Source organism: Phaseolus vulgaris, chromosome 1 (genome assembly GCF_000499845.2).
Source record: "Phaseolus vulgaris cultivar G19833 chromosome 1, P. vulgaris v2.0, whole genome shotgun sequence".
In the NCBI taxonomy this organism is placed as follows: domain Eukaryota; kingdom Viridiplantae; phylum Streptophyta; class Magnoliopsida; order Fabales; family Fabaceae; genus Phaseolus; species Phaseolus vulgaris.
This window is the reverse complement of record NC_023759.2, coordinates 41,987-60,962: the sequence shown is the minus strand read 5'-3', so window position 1 is coordinate 60,962 and position 18,976 is coordinate 41,987. Positions and strand designations below refer to the sequence as shown.

Genomic DNA, 18,976 nt, shown 5'->3' with positions numbered 1-18,976 from the left:
ATCAGTCCACATTACTATCCACCTTTGATGGAATTCTGGTCAATATTTGTTTGTTTTACTTTTCATATTCTTTATACAGCTAATATAAGTTTAATGGATCGTACCTTATTGAAACCCAAATTGTCGCATTACCCAATCAACTTGATGAAATTCATTGGTGGCAAAATAGATAAGATGAATTACTACCTTAATAATAGGAGAAGCTTCAACAATGATTAAGGGAGCAATGTCGTTTCTACTAGAAAGAGACCACTAAAACCGCAAAAATTGTCATTAGTATAAGATAAAAAATGTTGTTAAGATTGGATGTAAGTTTGATTTCATTAAGAACATGTTTGGACTATTGTTGATCAAAGGTCTTCCTTATTAAACTCATTATACTCAATAAGTGGATGTTGCATTTTTTACCATTTACAAGACCACCTTATATAAACAACATATATATTATAAAACCGTATGTATTAATATTAACATTAATAATCTCGTATAAAAGTCGTGTAAACATATCACAACTTTAGTTTAATATAAAAACAAAAGTTATACCAACATAACACAATCTCATATAAAAGCAAACAAATATCGATTAACATCTACGATATCATTCCATTTTATCGAATTAATAAAAAAAGTCATGTGGATCAAACACGACTTCTCCTTCCATACTAAATCTCCTTCCACACTAAAGTCATGTCAAAGCATGACTTAACTTCCAGAAATCCAAACTTCCAAAAATCCAAACTTGTTTCATGCATGTACAACTTCTTTACCGTAAAGTCATATCATGCTGACACAACTTATCCATTTGCATAATCTTTTCAAAATCCACCGATTTCAATTTTCTTATAAAATTGAACCAATTCAATTAAAAAATCACTATTTATCCTTATTTTCGATATCAATAAGAGAGAATACAATTGACTCAGTGCAGTTAACATTAACTCATATATAAGGTAAGTTATCGAAACTTTAAAATAAATATTTCAATTTACATATTTGCGTGATTTATTGCTATCAATTGAATATAAAATTTATCAATTTAATTTACCTTCATTGTTATTGAAAATCGAAGTTTCTTCTCCAGCTATTTTCTTAAAAGACGCGGCGAAGAAGGGCAACTTCTATAACTAATTCTCTTGTAATCAAATTTAAATGATGAAATAAAAAAAAAAACTACAATTAAATTGTGAAACTTGATTTCTCTTCCATGACTTAAGCAAACCATAATGTACACGAGGAGGTGAATCGTATGTATTTTGGGGAAGTATGGTGTGTTTTGGCATAACCAAAAGCGTTTCAGAGGAAGTAGCCATAGAGCTCCAAGTAACAAATGCAGAAATTCCAGGGATTGGTTGCATCGGTGGTGGGTCCAGTGAGAACTACCCGGAAATACCTGAAGGGAAGCAGAGCGTTGGGGCCAACTATCGGCCAAGAGGCAAACTGACCAGGTTTACATACACTCCGATCGTTTTCATGGACCCACAAATTCGTCCAGCTCTTCCCCTCCTGTGAGCCCTGAATTTTTTACACACCATAACTATTTAATCTTTCCCTTCAACAGATAACAATAATGAGACAGAAACCCTCCACAGAGCAAGAGACTGTTTACCTGAATGTTCCAAAATCTGGGGAAGGCCTTGGAACCGTCCTGCCTTAGAGTATAGTAGTTGCACATAAGCTGCATCCATCGATTTTATTCAGAATGTTCATTACATCTAAGAAGTAACGATCCATTCATATTGATAAATGAGGTTGGAGAGTGGTAGTAAAATCTTCAAGCATCCACTTGCTCAAAGTGCATGACCAAATGCGAGTACTATTATTGAATAGTAGTAAACATACATACATAATCAGTATATTGCATACCTGATGATCTTGGCCAAGATCAACCATCCACCAGGTACAATTCTGCCCATTTTCCAAGCGGGGCCCAGCAAAACATGTTCCCTGCCATAGCCACATGAAGTTAGATGCCATACAACAAAATAAGAGTTCAATAGTCAATTGTAGTTAAAATTTTTAGCATACCTGGTAGGTTCTAGAGACCAAAACCTTGGGATCAGTGTATCTTGAGTGGGGGCTGCTGGCTGTTATGGTAATTTTTCTTTGCTGCCACACAAGGGAAAGGGAATGCATAAACAGTTCATTCGTAAGACCTTAGCATAAAGACTCCTAGAGAAAAGAAGACTTAATTTCTCATTTGGTTCCTCTAACTATACAATCTCTAGGTTTTTATGTCCTTGTACCTAAAAGGTACTCCTTTTGAGTTCCTACACACAAACCTTTTTAACATGTTTTATTATGCACATACGTCTTTTAATCTGCTTTAGTCCCTACAATTTTGGACAAGAGGACTTAAAAGGAACTAAAAAGTGTATTCATTGTAGAGACGAAAATAAGTAGTTTTTAGGAATGAAAACTAAAACATAAAGATTGTATATGATATAATAAGTTATTTAACCAAATAAAAATTGAGGGGGGAAAAGATAAACTAGAATTCTACCTCTGCCAAGAGAGGATTAACCCAAGGGTGTTCACCATAGGACGTGCCAGCAAAGTACAGAACTCCGTGGTCATCCCCATCGCAAATATACTGGAGTTCCTTGTAACTGGACCGTCTATGTTGGAATCGAACACTAAAATGAAATGTAGTGTAAGTTAACTATTGTTAGACGTGTTCTTCTCTAGGAAAAGAAAAATCTGAGAATAATTCATAACGTAAATAGAAAAGTGATTAGTCACAACTAAAAAGTTCAAAAACTTATAAAGCAAGCTAACAACTCCAAATACTCCCAAGTTGTTATCCAAGTAATCCCATTTCGGATAAGAACGCCAATTTAGTTTAGAAATACTTAGAAAGCCCTAAGTGGCCAACAAACTAATAAGTACCTTATAATACCATCCTCATATCATAAACTTATATCATATATTTATTTTCAGTTTTCCATAGTCCACTCTTCTAATATTTCTTTCCCATATCCATTATTGTCCCTACTCCAAACTCACCAGCAAGGGCCCTAGAACGGCTATCTGGAGGAGGAAAACAAGGATAGAAGAAGAGGAAGGATAGAGTATGAAGCTTGAGAGAGAGAGAGAGTGTCATCCAATAGACTGTCATCAAAATTCTTGTATGAATCTTGAATAGAAATCCCCTCTATAATCGAAATGGACCAATAAGTTTGTTTAAAAAAAATGAGAATAACTCAGAATTAATGAATCCAAATTCATACTACAATACTTAATAGAGTAAAGATGATTTTCACAACCAAATAAGCTATTGTTATTTTCTAGAAAGGTTACAATCTAGATGTTAAAAGGTCCCCAATGAAGAAGCTGAGGAAGCAAACTAAGGTGAAGAACTTACTTCTCTTCATTCTCTAGCCCTGCCAGCCCACATTTAACAAAATTGATTGCCTCATTAACCTGTAACAAATAACATAACAGAATAGTTATTCAAACTAAGATTTACACAAATCACATTACACATACAGCCTGAATTGATTCGAAGACAGCAAGCTTACAAGAGTTTGGAAAACAGGGATATGCTGACCAATGTTGCTATTCTGCAACTGCACATTAATTACAACAATATAACATTATAGTTAGAACAAGCAAATACTATTTATTTAAGGTGTTCATAGATGTCTCGATGCAAAGATTACCAACCTTCTCAAGTAAGGAATATTGTAGTAGTGGAAATCGCACAAACGGCAACAAGTCATGGACTAACTGAAGCCTCTCATCAAAAAGGAGTTCAGATTTTGAATTTACTATTAACTGATCCACCACTTCCCACCCAAATAATTCTTTAGAATTCATGCCAAACATTAGAATTGCATTAAGGACTTTCTCTTCAGATGTTACTGTCAGATCTGGATGCTGCAAAATCCAAATATGGATCAAGAAATTATCAGTCAAATGACCTAATATTACAAAATTAGACCCCTGGGATAGACATTTTGCTGATGTATAAATTATATCTAATCTAGTATTCAGGGGATTTGAAGAGAAATTATATCTAAAATTCTCAGATAAAATGGCTTAGGCCTCCTCAAAATTTCATATGCTGGAAGTCAATAAAATCATGTTTTTAACTTCAATGGCATGTATAGATAAGTAGATCTTCAATCCTTTATTCTGTATGCCACGCTACTGACAATAATTTTCTGCTTTAGATTAAGCCAATGTAGATGCATGGCCTCTAGAATATTATGTGTATTCCTTGAATTTAACAAAAAATGAGCAACTTGACAAGAAACACACCTTAATGATATTGATTAAAGTTGTCTCATCTAACAAAACAAAGTCAGTACTCGCACTGATATAATAGTCAAAGTTCATGGAAATTCTCCTCTGCAATGATTCTTTAATAATTCGGCATGATGGGATTGAAGAAACCACTTGGAGGAGTGGACATACAGAGTCCTGCAACAAAGTTCAACGGTTAGGTTCAAAGGCCACGGTATTATTAGTTGCCAAATTTGTCTGCTTCCTCCATTCAATTTGTGTGTAACAGAAAAACTTTGTTGTATGACCTTCACCCAATAGAAGAACTTCATCCCTGCATATTATATGTTGACGAGAAGTATCAATATCTTAGAATTGATTACTATAAAATGTATCTCTTCTTTCGTTTTCACAACTCTGAAACCGCAACTCTCTTCTCCAAACAGTTATTTCAAGTGGCATCCACAGGATAAATGATTCTAACTTCCAAATAAGTACTGATTTCCGTTGAGTGAAGATTACCAAACTACCTCTGAGAGACATTCTAAAAGCATTTTGCAGCATTCTTGTTGAAGAAAAGTCACTCCAAATTGATCAGCTAATAAAAGGAGTTGGAGCAACAAAGCACCAGAATCTATAACATTGTCATGCAATTGCCCATCGTATAAACAGTCAAGCATAGCCCTGAAAGCTTCTGGTGGCACATCCCTTAAAGTAACCTCCGATGACATGCTTTCACTCATTCCATTTGTGAACATCTGATAAAGTAACAGGATCTTTAACTAATAGCTCACATTGACAGTTGCAAAAATACATAACCACTACGTAAAACATAGCATAGATGTTACTTACATAGAGAGAAATTTATGATGCATAAAGATAAGACAAATACTTGTTTAAATTGCATTGCAAAGACACACGTAGAACACACTGGACAATGAATAAATTTACAACAGTATTGAGGTGTACATTAATTAACCTCACAGAATTAAATTTGTAACAGGGCATGTTGAATAACTTGATTCAGTGCTAAAAATTGAAAATCGTTTTATTAACCAGATTGTATTTGTTAGTCATTCCTTCGACCTCAGAAAGTCAAGTTGTTACCAGAAGATATACCTCCACTGTAGAAAAAAAATTAGGAGACTTGGAATTTGGAAACACTCTTTCAAGGTTTCGCTGAGTATATAGTTCTTCACTTACAAACTTAACTCTCTTATAATTAAGTTTAACTAAGTTAATACTTCCTCCATAAAAGTAGAAACTTAATCCCTAGGTAAAATCTTACTTCTGAGAATCTTAAAAAAACACCCCCACCAGAGGGTGCATCTAACATTAAATCTGACAAGATTGTGAAATTGGCTCACCCGAGCAAAGGGGATACTCCATAAGCTCAGAACAATTTTATGTGCTCGTGCAATGAGCCCATAACTCTCAATGTAGATGCTTACATCACTGAACTGGCCTGTTAATTTCAATTGTCTCAGTTGATGAATGCTGATAGGAAGTGAGGGCAAAGTTGAACAATGAGGTCGGATAGATGGATACGTCAGCTCCACATTCTTGTCCGTGCCCAACAACGTCTTATCTAGCTTGAACCGTTCCATAGTCTCTTCACACTGCTTCACCAGTGGCATCACTTCAAACTGTATACTTAAAGCCCTCAAAGAACCAAGTTGTTCCTGTGGAATCTACATGATACAAAGACACAACTACCTTAAGAATATAAATATGAACAGCAATTTGACGGGTACAACATATCAAATTAAATTAAAATCACCAAGAAAGAAGTGAGATAACCAGTTTGACAGTCAAAAACTTACCATGGTGATAAAAAAATAAATATGAATGTACACAGAAAACTGATGATCTCAATTTCCACGTTTAACATCAACAATAGCAAATACAAAACTAATAAGGTGTGAACCTCTACCTGGGTCCAGCCAACGTAGATGTAGTGAAGCAGTGCATGGAAAAGCGGATACGGTACTGTGGGTATGTTGATGACAAATGAGGAGGAGCATACAGGAAAGTTTCCAGATGCAGCTAAAATTGCCTTGTGAGAAGGAACAGGCTTCTCCTCTTCACCAACTATGAATAACACATCAGACAAGTCCCAACTCTCAAGAAAATTTTTGAGCCCCCATTTGTCATAATCCATGTGTTTGTAATTGTAAGAGTCTGCGGCATCAAGCTCATCCTCCACTTGATAATCACCAAAAACAACATGCTTCGAAAGGGGCATATGAGTATGTGTTAAAGACAAGACATTAACATTTCTATACTTAACATGTTTGTCCCAGCTGCTGAGGCCAATATACTGAACATTACAATTGGGACAAGAATCCAGCCACTGGAAAACAACATCCTGGAAAGGGTATTTGCCATGGCCTATGCTAATCAAGCCATCGTAGATGCTTATCCAGTAACTCTGAAAGGAGGAGGAGCAGCAAAGGCCAACCCCTGCGATGTCGACAACAGCTTTTCCATTGACCTCAATTCTGAGTCGGCGATTCCTGTGACTCCCCAATATGATTGTGTAGTGAGGACTGCTATCTCTTTTATAATGGTAGCCCTGGCTTCCCACATTCTCCCGGAAAACCAGTGTAACATCATTGCAGGCGAATGCTTCAAAGGCTACACAACCCCGACCCGCTTCCCGAAATTTCAAATCCTCTCTCCAGGCGCACTCAAATGGCGGCACGGTGAGAAACTTAGCCGACATGTTTATTCTTCGACACAGCAAAGTAGCAACCAATATGCAAAATTTGGGAATGGATGGGTAATGTAATGTTGGAGTGTGAGAAGGAACGAGAACAGTTAACTACAAAACAAACATCACTGTCTGAATAAAAGATAAATTGCCAGAAACAGGCTACTAGAAGTTTTCAGACTTGACCCCAAACAAATAATAAAGGCATAAGAAACAAGGAAAATAGAAATAGAAGGAGTTGTTGGGTGGATGAATGGATCCCATTCTCAATCCTACGCCACATCCTTATCCAAACAAATACAAACTAAAAGCATGAAATATCTATGCTGACTAAGATCCTCGTAAGGAAAATGAACATAAATGATTTCGTAAACAACACTGATTGTCATGTTGTGCGTATCTTTGCCTGATTGGAAATGAGTAGGACCATCCTCGTCAGCTAATTGCTCGGTCTCAGCCTCACCATTCATATTTCACATCAAAACTTTAATTGTTAGTTTGTTAAAACAAAATTACCTTCCGTACTGCTCAATCGCCATGGATTTTTGTTATGGAGCTATGGCACCGTCGCGCAATCACCCTGCCTCTGGCTGTGGCTCTGTCACTGCGTTGTCGATCATTCCCTCACACCCCCACTTTTGATGCCCTGTCAGATCTCGATCATTTCATCTTTTCCTAAATTAAACTATTAACACATTTTTATTACTATTACTAAATCAAATTTATTAAAATTACACTATTATAAAATATAATTTAAATTTTCTTATAAATTTAAGTTATATTAAACTTTTAATCCATTAACTGTCTTATTGGTATGATATATACTATTAAAAGAAAAGGACACTGCTCATCTAGAAAGTGGTTAGTACACAAAGCTTTTTATATTCTCTTTGTTTATTTGTTTTTTAATTATTTTATATAAGTTCTGCCATTGTATTTTCATTAGTTTGATTATGGATTATGATTTACTTTATTTTTTTAACTCTTCATTTTAACAAGTTTTATTATTCCTATGTTTTAAATAAATACAAAAAATTATTTTCTCGTATTCTAATATTTTGTTTAATGTTATAAGTTGGAAAATTAATAAAATTAATCCAAATTATTTATAAAAAAATAATATATTATAACAGTTATTATGACAGATATTATAGTGGTTAACCAGTGTAATATTTTTATTTGGACACATATTATAAACAAGTATAATATCTCTATTCTGACACATATAATAGTAATGGTTCTATAGAACCAGTGTAATATCTTTATGTAAAAACTTCACTTTTTGTAACATAATTTTTATTTTATTTTACAGCGATTACTATTTAAACCGGTATAATATTTGTATATTTTACCCGATTAAAAAACCAATGTAAAATATGATCTATTTTTTATATCGTTGGTATTTACAGGTGTAATAAGTCTGAAATAATGTAAAATGTGTTTTTTTTACTAGTGTATATTACTTTATTTAGGAATGTGTAATGACAATTATAATAATTAACAAAAAGTTGTCAGTTTAACTAATAGATTAAGTTGAAAATGAAAACTTCGACTTATAATATTTGGTTCATAATAAATTTTGTGTCTGATTATTTTTTATTTCTTTGTTCGTTTATCCTCAACCAATCAATTTTAGTGTCTTTCTCTATTGTCTAATTTGTGTTTGTGTTGGTAGTTAATATTATAATAAACTTATTATTAAGTATTTTTCTTTAATGGAGCATATGATGGATGGAAAATTCAATCATCACAACTTATGTAAGTATGGGAATTCACTAGTACAAGTGAATTGAGATTGTGAAAATTGAATAAATGATTTCAGATTGTGAAAATTAGATATGTGTGTGTATCTAATTTAACAAAGTCTCTGAAATATTAAATGGTGAATTCAAGTTTCACATAATCATGACAAAAATGGATAAAAATGTTGGAAAAAACTCAAAACACAATTGTTCTTATCTACTATGACAAATATTTAAGCAAGAAGGGAGAAACCAAAACAAAATTATAGACAAATTTCAAGAGATTGTATATATCTAAATATATAATTAATTGTCAACATCTAAATCAAAACATTGTAATTGTACAATATAAGTATCGAAAGTATATTCTCTAAACAAATTTACACTAAATAAATATATTTTTTAAACAAATGTTGTTAAATATATATTTTTTCTTTAAATTTTGTAAATAATATGTTAAATAAGAGAAACATCATTCATTATATTTTTTTATAATGAGAAATTATGATTTATTGTTTTTTTCAAGTAATAATAGCAGATGAAATATATTAATTAAAAAAATAAAAAAATGATATATAGTTATCTAAAATATTTATCTGTATCATGATTCTAACTGTGTTAACATGTACTTGATTTTTATTGATTATAATTAATAATTTTAATTATTCCTTCCATAAAACATATAGGTCTTAAATTTCTTATTTACAAGATTATCGTTTATACTTATGATATGTTCAGTGTAATTATTTTCTACAAAAACGAGTTATCATCATGATGATAACAGTGATAATAATAACCATACATATTAATGTTATTATTTTTTATGAATATTATAAATCCTTGTAATGCGGAGACAATAGATAGAAAAGAAAAGTGGGTGAAGTGGAAAGAGGGAAAAGCGGGTGGGCGTATAAAATTGTGCCCATAGACTCGTAAAATGTAATTATTATTTTTATTAACATTTATTTTATGATTTATCCATCTTATGCGGAGACCATTAATTAATGATGATTTAGTACTGGAGCTGGAAACAAGGAAAATAAAATAGAGTCCCAACCAATAAGCCATGGCTAGTGCCACACACACATGCTCCTGGTTTACCACTCTCATCTTCATCTTCATCTGATCCTTTTTCCTCTCGGCAGCCATGGATCCCTACAAGGTTTTCCTTTCTTTCATTTTACATTTTATTCTCATTCAAATCTGAACTTTTTTATTTTCCTATTCCATGCAGAATCGCCCATCAACCGCCTTCAATTCTCCCTTCTGGACCACTAATTCCGGTGCCCCAATCTGGAACAATAACTCGTCTCTCACGGTTGGATCAAGAGGTATATACACTTTTCATCCAATTCAGTTCAGTTGAATTGTGTTGAGTGAATTAATAATCGAAAATTGTTTGCCAAGGTCCAATTCTTCTGGAGGATTATCATCTGGTGGAGAAGCTTGCAAACTTCGACAGGGAAAGGATCCCGGAGCGAGTGGTGCATGCGAGGGGAGCCAGTGCAAAGGGTTTTTTTGAAGTCACACATGACATCTCTCACCTCACCTGTGCTGACTTCCTTCGCGCCCCTGGAGTTCAGACTCCCCTCATCGTCCGCTTCTCCACCGTCATCCACGAGCGTGGCAGCCCTGAAACCTTGAGGGACCCCAGAGGATTTGCCGTCAAATTTTACACCAGAGAGGGTAACTTTGACCTCGTCGGAAACAACTTCCCCGTCTTCTTCGTCCGTGATGGCCTCAAGTTCCCCGACATGGTCCACGCCCTCAAACCCAATCCCAAGTCCCACATCCAGGAGAATTGGAGGATCCTCGATTTCTTCTCCCACCACCCCGAAAGCCTTCACATGTTCTCCTTCTTGTTCGATGACGTGGGTATCCCCCAGGATTACAGGCACATGGATGGTTTTGGTGTCAACACATACACCCTCATCAGCAAAGCTGGCAAGCCTCATTATGTCAAATTCCATTGGAAAGCCACCTGTGGTGAAAAGTGTCTCTTGGACGAGGAGGCCGTGAGGGTTGGAGGATCCAACCACAGTCATGCCACCCAAGACCTTCACGATTCAATTGCTGCTGGAAACTATCCTGAGTGGAAACTTTATATCCAAACATTGGATCCTGAACAAGAAGACAAATTTGACTTTGATCCACTTGATGTAACTAAGATCTGGCCTGAGGATGTTTTGCCCCTCCAGCCCGTTGGCCGCATGGTCTTGAATAAGAACATAGATAACTTCTTTGCCGAGAACGAACAACTTGCATTTTGCCCTGCCATTATTGTACCTGGTGTATACTATTCCGATGATAAATTGCTTCAGACTCGGATATTCTCCTATGCCGATAGTCAGAGACACAGGCTTGGTCCCAATTATCTGCAGATTCCTGCTAATGCACCCAAATGTGCCCATCACAACAATCACCATGAAGGTTTCATGAATTTCATGCACAGAGATGAAGAGGTAAATTATTCCACCGTGATATTTAAACTTATTCTTTTCTTGCTTGCATTTCCCTCCATAACAATTGACCGCTACTGGTTTATAGGTCAATTACTTCCCTTCAAGGTATGATCCTGTTCGGCATGCAGAAAGGATCCCCGTTCCTCCGCGTATCCTAGATGGGAAGCGTGAAAAGGTTAGTTTTTCTTAAGTATAAAGGTTAGGATTTTTGTATTACATAGCTTGTGCCTAGAAGGGTTTAATGATTACGTTTCTATTCAACAAATTATAAGATTTAGAATTAAACTGTTAAAACTCGCTTTAATTAGTGAATAACTGTCTTAACATCTTGCTTTTTCCAGTGTATGATTGAGAAGGAGAACAACTTTAAGCAACCTGGAGAGAGATACCGATCCTGGGCCTCTGACAGGTTCCTTTCATAAATTACTGGTATGATCAATATGAGGTACTTTTGGCTTTGTCTACTGATGGGCTTTTCTTTGCTATTTTCTGATTTCAGGCAAGAAAGATTTCTCCGCCGATGGGTTGATGCTTTGTCTGAACCACGTGTCACCCATGAAATCCGCAGCATCTGGATATCATACTGGTCTCAGGTGAGTTTCTCACACACCCTTATTGCCACTCTGAACAATGTGCCCAATTTCTCCCTTATTGGCACATTTCATGTGACATTTAGTCATGCGATTGGGCATTAAAGAGAGTGTAATTGGTTTGATCCTACACTTTCTTGTGCCCTTCCCAGTAATCATACCCCTCCCTCTTCTTCCTTGGCCCATTCCCATTCCATTGTGGACACTAACCCGTAGGGACCACATTATATGTGATGTGCCCCTTGAACTGAAAAGAGTCTAAATCCGCCTTTGGTTGCTCACGTGATATTTCATGGATGGTATTGCTGCGCAGGCTGATCGTTCTCTTGGACAAAAGATAGCATCTCACCTGAATTTGAAGCCAAGCATCTAAGATTGGTGGTGACGACCAGAGCTTCTAAGAGTTGCAAATGCAGGAACAATTAAGAAGTTTGTGGCAGTGTAATAGTTTGAGAGGACTAGTTATTACAGTATTATATTGTATATTGCTTGTTTCAAGAACTCGACTTCTTGACTTGTTTCAACTTAATAATACAAAGTCCATTGTGATCAGGTGGAACCACCCACTATTTCACAAGACTTCTTGGCTTCTAATCTCTTTGAAAAACTTGTATGACTTGCTTTTGTTGATTTTGTAAAATCGTTCATTGATCTTCTCGTTATATAAAGTTTTTAACTCACGTGTCTATTTCACTTCTTTATAACTAGTTCCTTATTATTATATTTGGCTTGTAAAATCATACGAGTTCATACGAGTGAAGTTAAATGGTAAGAGATAAAATTAATGTCATTATCAAGGAAAAAAATCAAATTAAATTAAAATACAAGAGATTAAAATATAATTTTAGTATCTCTCTATATATGAAATAAAAATATCACCATCAATAAAAAATAAAGAAAAAATTATAGTAAGAAACAATTTTATAAAAGAATATAATTTCGCTATATATATTAAAAACATATTATCAACCAAAAAAAGTATGATGTCCAAATTTTTATGATAATTTTAATAAAAAATTAATAAACTTATACATAATATTTTTATTGAATAAATATAAAAACTTTTTCCAGTTCGGGCGTAGATTATATTCCCCATATCAAGAATGAATGATTTATTTTCTTATGTAAAAATAGATTGAAGAAATACGTTATTAATTAGATATTTTGGGTTAAACTTGACTTTTATAAATTATAAATTTATAGATATAAAACCTTACGATATCAGCAACTAAATAAATTAGGATTGAATAAGAATATGAAAAAGAGTATTGAGAGAGAAAAATTGACCATATATTTAATGCATTAGAGTGAAGAACGAGACTGAGAAAATAGCATATTAATCAAGAATAAAAGACTCCGATTTAATATATAAAAATAATGTTATCACATAAATTTATATATATATATATATATATATATATATATGAATGTTTAGTTCAAAATATATTTTCCTGGAGGGGTTTGGTCTACTGTTCCTTCCGTGTTTGGAAATTAATTAGTTTAAAATCACGTGGACAAAAATTAGTTCCCAGGTTTAAATGTTTTAATTTTCGTAATATATATATTTTTGGTAATTTATTAAATGATGTTGGTAAAATTTATTTTTTATTTTATTTTAGTCCATGAAATACCTTTTATTTTTAATAATAGTTATTTGATTTTGGATTAGTCATTTTAGAGTGAAGTGTTAGAAATTAAAAGCAAATAATTGACATGGTACAAGTAGAAGAAGAAGAAGAAAATATGGACAGGGACTAAAATAAAAAAGAAAGTTAATAAAAATATTTAGAAAAAAAAAAAGATGAATATATTACAGAGATGAAAAGATATTGAATTCTAGTTAGTTGAGTCGGATTGGGTGTCGGAGTGTGAGTGTGATTGGCGTGGTGGGGTGCGAGCACGGTGCCTGACGACTTCAGAGCTTTCAGAGGCGAGGTACTCCAATGCAACAACAATGTCAGTTATGGAAGGACGAAGATTGGGTTGCTCCTGGAGGCACATTGCAGTGATAGCAACTGCATTCTGCAAACAACGTAAGGGGTACCTTCCTTCCAAAAGAGGGTCAACAATCTGCGAAACCTTTCTCCGGTCGCTCAAATATGGCCGAGCCTGGAATCAAAAACACCACCATATGTCATATGTGAGGATGATGAATAATAGATATAATAATGATGATATTATGTTATATATATTTATTTACCCATGCAACCAAGCTTTGCTCCCGTTGTTTTCTAGTGACATCCATTGCCTTGCGTCCGGTGATCAACTCGAGCAAGACGACACCAAAGCAGTATATATCAGATTTAAGAGTTAGTTTTCCACTCATGGCATACTCGGGGGCACAGTACCCATATGTTCCCATGACTCTGGTGGAAACATGGGTATTGTCTCCGACAGGTCCTAGCTTTGCCAGCCCAAAGTCAGAGAGTTTAGGGTGCAAATTGTTGTCTAACAAGATGTTGGCTGATTTCAAGTCCCGATAGATAACAGGAGGATTCGCTACACAGTGTAGATACTGGAGCCCCCTTGCAGCCCCCACTCCAATCTTCAGTCGATTCCTCCAACCCAGTGGGTTTTTCTGTGAGAGATACTGTTCCAGGCTTCCCATGGCCATGTATTCATAAACCAAAAGCCTCTGATCCCCATGGGTGCAGTAGCCAAACAATTTAACTAGATTTGAATGGTGAAGGAGGCTCAACATAAGAACCTCCGTCACAAATTCCCTATTACCCTGATGACTTTCACCATCTAGACGTAACTGTTTTATGGCAACAAGTTGGCTTGTTGAGATACGAGCCTTGTAGACCTTTCCGAAACCTCCTTCCCCGATCAAGTTCTCTTCCTTAAAACCCCTCGCCGCCGTTGCAAGCTCGCGAAAACTGTAACTCGTTGCAGACGCTTTCTTCGGCTTTGTCTTTGAGTTTGACCCTAAACTCTCAATGCCCACATCCTTCCCCCGAGTCCCAGAACAAAAGCAGCTCATCCCTCTCTCCCTTGAATCACATCAACTTCATCCCTCCCTCTCTTTCAATCTTAAATCACATCAATCTCTCTCTCTGCCTCCTTCATTCATAACTCATCAAATACAAAATTCTATATATGCTTCCCTTCACACCAATTTTGGAACACTAATTTTGCCCCATGCCAACTGCAACACCCTAACTATTTCCATATTAACTCCTAAATAACCATTTTCTCCTTTCTTTAGCAAAATAACCACGCCTACCTTTCTCTCTCTCTCTAAATATATATATATAATATTAACTGATTAAATTTTCCATATAATTTGATATTTTATCAATAACTTTAATTATTTTAACAGATGATGTATTTTTCAAAATATAATGAAATATCCTCTAAAAGTTGTACCTTGATAATTGTATCTAAAGGTTGACATATATAATTATTAATAGGTAATGTAATTTAACTATTAAATTAATATATTACTAAACCAGTATCTTTTAAGGACTTGTTACAATAATGTTTGTTTCTTACTATTAATAACTGTTTTCTGTTTTTAAAAACAAGATAAAAGACATTTTGTTAATGAGTTGTCCAAGTTTGTAACTGGAACTAATGGCAAGTGTACCGGTCGGCACCGGACGACCGCAGTATACTCATGGTAAAATCATCACAAAACCCTGCGTCTTATACGACTCTTCGTCCTTCCATGACCTCTAGCCGGACGACCGAATGGTTTATGTCGATTAAATCTAATTTAATCCAGAACGTGGTTACACGTGTAGAAAAGAGCAGTTATGACAACCATTGACGAAGTAAAAACACGTTCTCTAGACCACTCCCCTGGTTTTCAGGAAACCACCAGGCACGACCCAAAGACCACTAAGCATGTCTCTAACCATCAACTGATTGGCCCACATGGCCAAGGCCCAGGTCAACCTACTAAAGGGACTTCTGAAAAGGGGGAAAGGTACGTTTTCCATACTATCAGAGAATTCACACTTGAGCACCATCGCTGACTTGAGCGTCGGAGTGCAATCGCAGGTACCCCCGCCGGCCGACCGAAGCACGCGAAGAGAAAGAAGACTTGAAGAATAGGACAACCAAGAGTAAAGAAGACACCTTGTATCGACGTGGATCAACATTACTCAGTCCCCAATATCCATACAGGTACAATTGGCGCCCACCGTGGGGCCCGAGTAATCATTATTCCCAGACCCAAGGATCCCAACGCTTGAAGATGGACTCAACGGCAAACAACAACAATGATATCTCCGAAGAGCATAGGACCATACTCCAAACCCTCCAGATTCAGATGCAGGAGTTACTCCAAAAAGGAGTCATCGATCAACTTCGCCAGGATGAAGAAAGGAAAAGACGAGAAGAAGAGCGTCAACAACACGCAGAGGAGATAGCATAATTGAAAGAACAGAACAAGAGATTGTTGGATAGACTTGAGCAATCTGAACGCGAAGGGCATTCACGTGCACCTTCTCCATCACCGTTCCAATCAGGAACAAGAACAATAGCCCAGGCTATACCTCACACGTCACTCGTTCAACACACCCGTCAGAGTGCAAAGCCAGTAACCCCAAACGAGGTAGCAAACCCGAAAGGCCATCCGTTCACTGATGACATCATAGCCACTCCTCTCCCTGACAAGTGGAGGGGCCTAACGATAAACCTTTATGACGGTTCCACAGACCCAGACGAACATCTGAATATATTTAGAACTCAAATGACCCTTTACACAACCGACCGAACGGTATGGTGTAAAGTCTTCCCCACCTCTCTCAGGGAAGGCCCCCTTGGATGGTTTTCGGACCTTCCACCCAATTCCATTGCAAGCTTCGACGCTTTGGAATTGAAGTTCACCACGCAATACGCCACAAGTAGACCTCATCGGACATCCTCCATGTCTCTTCTAAATGTCAAACAAGAAAGGGGAGAATCATTGAGAACATTCATGAACAGATTTAGCAAAGTGTGTATGAACATTCGTAATCTTAATCCAGAAATAGCCATGCATCATTTGGTCTCGGCCATACTACCAGGAAGGTTCACTGAAAGCCTTATCAAACGACCTCCGTGCAATATGGATGAATTAAGAACAAGAGCAACAAAGTTCATGCAGATAGAAGAACATATTGACTACCATCGAAAAACTTATGCTGAGAACACGGACAATAGCAAAGGAATTCGTCCCCCCACAATACCGACCGACCGAGAACGACATCGCCCCAATAGGGGACCCCGTTTCCACAACTACACTCCCTTGATTGTACCAAGGGGTAAGGTTCTCGACGAAGCACTGCAGATTGAATTGATTCTGACATTGAGGCCATCACAAACCCCTCCCAATGCCGACACCAGTAAACGTTGCCAATACCATCGTAACTATGGCCACACGACCGAAGGATGCCAAGCACTGAAAGATAAAATTGAAGAGCTCGTCCAGGCCGGTCATCTGCGCAAGTTCGTGAAAACCACCATCACTGCACCCAGGTCACCCCAGCGTGATCATGATCCCCGCGAACGTTCGGGACGAAGAGACGACCGGACCCGTGACAACCACTATCGTTCAAGCAGAAGAAAAAGAAGCGAAAGTCCGTTCGGGGATGATTACCTCAGCAAGACCATCAACATACGATATCTACTCGTTAATGCCAATACATCGTACAATATTTTGCTCGGTCGACCATCTATCAACAGATTGAAAGCCATTGTCTCAACTCCTCATTTAGCTATGAAGTTCCCCTCGGTCAATGGAGACATAGCAACCGTACATATAGACCAGAAGACAGCACGAGAGTGTTATGTAGCTAGCCTGAAGGTGGAGCCGACCCGAAGGCTTTATACCACGTCTGCCGAACGGACCACAGAGCGAAGAGGTCGGTCAACAGAAAGACGCTCCAGAGGAAGAGAATCTAGAAGACACTTGGTCGCTTTAGTCGATCTAGATCCTCGACTGGATGATCCCCGAATGGAAGCAGGAGAAGATCTTCAACCCATATTCCTTCGGGACAAAGACCGGAAAACATACATGGGAACATCCCTCAAACCAGACGACCGAGAGACGATCGGTAAAACATTAACAAAGAACGCTGATCTTTTCGCCTGGACGGCTGCAGACATGCCAGGGGTAAAATCAGATGTGATTACCCATCGATTGTCTGTTTATACGGAGGCCAGGCCGATCGCTCAAAAGAAAAGGAAACTAGGTGAAGAACGGCGGAAAGCCGCACGAGAAGAAACCGACAAGCTAATTCAAGCTGGTTTTATTCAAAAGGCCCACTATACGACATGGCTAGCCAATGTAGTGATGGTAAAAAAGACGAATGGAAAATGGAGAATGTGCGTAGACTACACAGACCTTAACAAAGCGTGCCCAAAGGACTCGTATCCTCTACCTACTATCGACCGGCTGGTCGACGGTGCAGCCGGTCATCAAATCCTAAGTTTCCTTGATGCTTATTCAGGTTACAATCAAATACAAATGTACCACCGTGATCGAGAAAAAACCGCGTTTAGAACAGATTCTGATAATTTCTTCTATGAAGTCATGCCGTTCGGCCTCAAGAATGCAGGAGCCACATACCAACGACTCATGGATCACGTATTCCACGACATGATCGGTCGGAATGTAGAAGTATACGTTGACGACATCGTCGTCAAATCAGACTCTTGCGAACAACATGTTTCTGACTTAAAAGAGGTTTTTCAAGCCTTGCGTCAATACCGCATACGTTTAAACCCGGAGAAGTGCGCGTTCGGCGTAGAAGGGGGGAAGTTTTTAGGCTTCATGCTCACACATCGGGGTATAGAGGCTAATCCAGAAAAATGCAAGGCAATCACCGAAATGCGAAGTCCCAACGGACTCAAAGAGATCCAGAGACTAGTCGGCCGTCTCACTTCGTTGTCTCGATTCGTACCTAAGCTTGCCGAACGAACGAGACCCATCATAAAACTTCTGAAGAAGACAAGTAAATTTGAATGGACAGATGAATGTGAACAAAATTTCCAACAGTTAAAAGCATTTCTGGCATCTCCACCGGTCATCCAGAAACCGAACGCACGGGAACCCATTGTGGTCTACCTCGCCGTCTCCAATGAAGCGGTGAGTTCCGCTCTGGTACAAGAAATTAAAGCGGAAGAACGACCGGTATATTTTGTAAGTCGAGTCTTACATGACGCAGAAACCCGGTACCAAATGGTCGAAAAAGTTGCCTTCGCTTTGGTCATCACCGCACGACGGATGCGGATGTATTTCCAAAATCACAAGGT

At 37.2% G+C, this 18,976-nt stretch overlaps 3 protein-coding genes across 5 annotated transcripts; 1 reads left to right on the top strand and 2 right to left on the bottom strand.

The window, feature by feature from the left end:
- Window positions 1–1,176: 1,176 nt before the first annotated feature.
- On the bottom strand, window positions 1,177–7,632 carry LOC137816280 (BTB/POZ domain-containing protein At2g30600). Of its 3 annotated transcripts, XM_068619360.1 has the most exons (13): window positions 7,454–7,632; window positions 6,158–7,048; window positions 5,592–5,915; window positions 4,755–4,982; window positions 4,261–4,422; window positions 3,664–3,876; window positions 3,519–3,566; window positions 3,362–3,420; window positions 2,501–2,633; window positions 2,026–2,106; window positions 1,864–1,944; window positions 1,607–1,675; window positions 1,177–1,512 (listed from the first exon to the last, which is right to left on the bottom strand). In XM_068619360.1, exons 2-13 carry the CDS (start codon window positions 6,947–6,949, stop codon window positions 1,294–1,296), a joined length of 2,409 nt encoding a protein of 802 aa, XP_068475461.1. In that variant the 5' UTR covers window positions 6,950–7,048; window positions 7,454–7,632; the 3' UTR covers window positions 1,177–1,293. The 3 variants fall into 3 exon arrangements, 2 of the variants coding, with proteins under 2 accessions (XP_068475461.1, XP_068475460.1); XR_011081787.1 differs by lacking the exon at window positions 7,454–7,632 and having other exon boundaries at window positions 1,607–1,712; window positions 6,158–7,131; XM_068619359.1 differs by lacking the exon at window positions 7,454–7,632 and having other exon boundaries at window positions 6,158–7,238.
- Window positions 7,633–9,541: 1,909 nt separating this feature from the next.
- On the top strand, window positions 9,542–12,325 carry LOC137816281 (catalase-3). The gene is made up of 7 exons (XM_068619361.1): window positions 9,542–9,841; window positions 9,914–10,010; window positions 10,087–11,141; window positions 11,227–11,316; window positions 11,483–11,550; window positions 11,641–11,734; window positions 12,045–12,325. The coding sequence occupies exons 1-7, from the start codon at window positions 9,827–9,829 to the stop codon at window positions 12,102–12,104; spliced, it is 1,479 nt and encodes a 492-aa protein (XP_068475462.1). The 5' UTR covers window positions 9,542–9,826; the 3' UTR covers window positions 12,105–12,325.
- Window positions 12,326–13,486: 1,161 nt separating this feature from the next.
- On the bottom strand, window positions 13,487–14,784 carry LOC137816283 (probable serine/threonine-protein kinase PBL21). Its single transcript, XM_068619362.1, has 2 exons — window positions 13,932–14,784; window positions 13,487–13,840 (listed from the first exon to the last, which is right to left on the bottom strand). The coding sequence occupies exons 1-2, from the start codon at window positions 14,712–14,714 to the stop codon at window positions 13,568–13,570; spliced, it is 1,056 nt and encodes a 351-aa protein (XP_068475463.1). The 5' UTR covers window positions 14,715–14,784; the 3' UTR covers window positions 13,487–13,567.
- Between the last annotated feature and the right edge of the window lie 4,192 nt (window positions 14,785–18,976).